The 3,218-nt window shown below is 39.8% G+C and overlaps 3 protein-coding genes across 3 annotated transcripts in view; 2 read left to right on the top strand and 1 right to left on the bottom strand.

Annotated features, from left to right (window-relative positions):
• Positions 1-205, bottom strand: part of LOC106331689 (AP-5 complex subunit zeta-1-like) — a 3,288-nt gene extending 3,083 nt beyond the window's left edge. Inside the window, exon 1 of the mRNA XM_013770092.1 lies at positions 4-205. Coding sequence (XP_013625546.1) covers positions 4-162 — 159 coding nt within the window. The 5' untranslated portion in view covers positions 163-205. The remainder of the gene's footprint in view (positions 1-3) is intronic.
• A 492-nt stretch (positions 206-697) lies between these two features.
• On the top strand, positions 698-1,252 carry LOC106330248 (putative pentatricopeptide repeat-containing protein At3g15130). The gene has a single exon (XM_013768753.1). The coding sequence runs from the start codon at positions 698-700 to the stop codon at positions 1,250-1,252; it is 555 nt and encodes a 184-aa protein (XP_013624207.1).
• Positions 1,253-1,352: 100 nt separating this feature from the next.
• Positions 1,353-3,218, top strand: part of LOC106329472 — a 4,039-nt gene continuing 2,173 nt past the window's right edge. Inside the window, exons 1-7 of the mRNA XM_013768130.1 lie at positions 1,353-1,520; positions 2,027-2,108; positions 2,181-2,257; positions 2,321-2,403; positions 2,473-2,644; positions 2,715-2,779; positions 2,873-3,168. Coding sequence (XP_013623584.1) covers positions 2,027-2,108; positions 2,181-2,257; positions 2,321-2,403; positions 2,473-2,644; positions 2,715-2,779; positions 2,873-3,168 — 775 coding nt within the window. The 5' untranslated portion in view covers positions 1,353-1,520. The remainder of the gene's footprint in view (positions 1,521-2,026; positions 2,109-2,180; positions 2,258-2,320; positions 2,404-2,472; positions 2,645-2,714; positions 2,780-2,872; positions 3,169-3,218) is intronic.

Here is a 3,218-nt window from a genome sequence, read left to right as displayed (position 1 = left end):
CACGAAAGATGGATGATTCCTTTGTACATCGAGAGAGACACATAATTGTTCGATGCTTACTGATTGTAGCACAGATGGATCGGAAGCAGGATCCGTGGAATCACGCGCGCTGTTGGTTAGGATCCTGAGATGATAATTCCAGTCTCCGTCTTGATCATTCATGCTTTTATTATACACCACGAGAATGCTCGCTCAGTTGAAAGAAGAAGAAGAAGAAGAAGATGGAGCAGAGAATTAGATGGAAGACGCGTCGTTTGGTATTTGTGTCATTAGACTGCATGTCATCTTTAGTATTTTCCACGGTTTGGAACGTCACGCTATTTTTAATCAAACCCGAGACTGGATTGGGCTGCGGACCTTCAGAGTTAAGCCCAAACTGTGATAAATGGATTACAATGAGACGACATCGTTTAGTCCACCGAGTCTTATCGTAAAAGACTACATGTCATTTATAGTAGCAGAAGACAGCACGCAGTTGTTTCAGTTAAACTCGTTCATTCAGGCGGTAAATTAGATTTCTTATTTTTTTCATTCAAACAAGACTTTACTGATGCTTCTGAACCAGCGACAAAGCCTTGTCACAATCTTGCGTGTCTGCACAAAGAATGGACTTTCTGATCAAGGCCGTCAAGTTCACTGCTTTCTTCTCAAGTTGGGATCGTGCTTAGATCTGTTCACGAGCAATTATCTTATAGATATGTATAGCAAATGCAGAGAACCCGTCACCGCTCACAAGGTGTTCGACAAAATGCCTGAGAGAAACGTTGTTTCATGGACGGCTCTCATGAGCGGACACGTACTCAACGGCGAACTCAACGGATCATTATCTCTCTTCAGCGAGATGGTGCGTCACGGTGTTAGCCCTAACGAGTTCACTCTCTCGACGAATCTCAAAGCTTGTGGCTTGCTTAACGCCCTTGAAAAGGGATTGCAGATACATGGGTTTTGTTTGAAGATGGGGTTTGAAACCATGGTTGAGGTTGGGAACTCCTTTGATATACTTTCCAGATCTTACTCCACTGCCGAGGTCTCATTTGAGGAATTCAGCAGAAACAACCCAAGTTCACATCAGGACAAGACAAAGAAAGCAGAGACATGCAAGAGAATACAGGAATCCATGGAGGGAGAGGAGACCAAGCTTAACACGAAAATCAACTTTTTGATTGGATCTCGAGAGACCAAAACAGAGAAAGCCGATGGCTTGGCTAAACATATTCAGTCGGTTTGTATTTCAAAGCAGTTTCACATTTAATGGGAACTAAACCGGTTTTGGCTTGGTTAGTTCCGGTTTTGATTAAGTTTCTAAACAAGAGCTGAAATCATTAAAAGGAAACCGATGTCAAAATCAGGGGTTTGAACTTCCTTTCGAGCGCAATTGCTTCGTCTTCCTTCACGCGAACGACTCCTCTGAAGAATCTCTCAAGTCTCTCAATCTCGCCTGCTCATCATCCTCTTCGTCAAGTACGTTCTTGGATCTCTGAGTGCGTGCATTCTTCGGAGTCTCCTCGTCTCTGCCAAAGGTTCGATTCTAGGGTTTTCATAGTTGGGACTTTGCCAATTTTATTTAGCGAAAAGCTTTCCTTTTGGTTAACCAAATCATGACTTTCATCTTTCCTGTTCATCAATCTTCAAGTAGTGTTCTTGAGTTTCTGAGTTTGTGCTTTCTTGGGACCAAAGGTTCAATTCTAGGGTTTAGATAATTGGGATTTTGCCATTTCGTTTTGGTTAATCAAATCATGACTTTGATCGGAGTTTGTGATTTCTTGGGACCAAAGGTCCAATTCTAGGGTTTAGATAATTGAGATCTTGCCATTTCGTTTTGGTTAATCAAATCATGACTTTGATCTGAGGACCAAAGGTTCAATTCTAGGGTTTAGATGATTGGGATTTTGCCATTTCGTTTCTGTTAATCAAATCATGACTTTGATCTGATCTGAGTTTGTGATTTCTTGGGACCAAAGGTCCAATTCTTTCTTTCTTAGTTTTTTTTTTTTGAAACTCATTTGTGCATTTGTTCATTATCTAGATGGCAGAAGAAGAGGAGATGGACACATGTCCAATATGCTTTAAAACATGTGTTGATGTTTCACACCCATCCTCATGTCGCCGTAAGCACCGTTAATAATATAGATATTCCATATACTTTCACATTATGAAACAATTTTTCTTTTTTATCACAGACAAGTTCTGCTTGGATTGCATAAAGAAGTGGCAATCCACCAAAACCTCTACACATGTTGTTTGCCCTATGTGCAAGGTATGGTTCTAGACCCCTCTTCGCATCAGTTTTCTTATTCTTATAGAAATAATCATGATGCAGAGAGAGAGCAAAGCTCTGGTCTACAACTATGATTGCAATACTAGTACTTTTGATCTGTACTTCTTCGACCAAACCATCAAAAGGTACTTGGTTTATTTTGCGTTTTCTATCTTGTTTATGTCACACTAAATGCTTTTTATGTGCATGTGCAGTATCGTGCTTTCCAAAGCACATAGGACTAGACTCAGCTACTACATGGTGGAAAAGTCAATTTCACATTCTACGGTGGAAGAAGTAAACCGTTTTTGGGAGAGACGTCTCTTCGTCCAACCAAAACCTACTATATTTGAGTGGTTGAGAAGGGAATTGCAAGCACTTACGAGGGTATGTTTAATTATTTTCTTCTCTTCTTTTTTGGGTTTTCTTTACTGTTGACTAACATTATGTTTTATAGATTGAAGATACCACCGATGTAGTAGCTCATTACATCAATAGCATAGTGGAAAAATTCTTCTCTAGGTAAAATTGAGAATTGAATTCCTTTCATTAAAATTGTAAAATGTATGAAGCATTTTCAATTGCTCTTCTCTGTTTTCTTTTCCTTTGACTCAGGCACAAAAAAAATGAAGAAACTGTGACCGTGGAGCTGAGCAAGCAGTTCAAACAACTTGTATCAACTGCTGTCTCCAAATTTGTTCCAGATGGAGAAGAGGATAGATTTTCCGAGGAGCTGGAATGTTTTGTTGCTTCCAAACTCAGCATTGAAGCCTATGATCTCTCTTATGAAGAATCTTCAAAAGAAGGCCAAAATGGGGTTGACTATGACCTTCTCCGGTGGATTCAGCAAAAAGTTAACTTGATGCAGATACAGAATACCGACTTTCTCAGCACTCGCTGCCTCAATTTCGGTAAGCAAATAGACTCCTCCTGTGTTTGCAAAAAAAAAAAAAAAAAAAAA

The sequence above is a fragment of the Brassica oleracea genome, chromosome C3 (assembly GCF_000695525.1).
Source record: "Brassica oleracea var. oleracea cultivar TO1000 chromosome C3, BOL, whole genome shotgun sequence".
Lineage (NCBI taxonomy): Eukaryota > Viridiplantae > Streptophyta > Magnoliopsida > Brassicales > Brassicaceae > Brassica > Brassica oleracea.
Note: the sequence above shows the minus strand (reverse complement) of the source record. Positions and strands in the feature narration are given on the sequence as shown.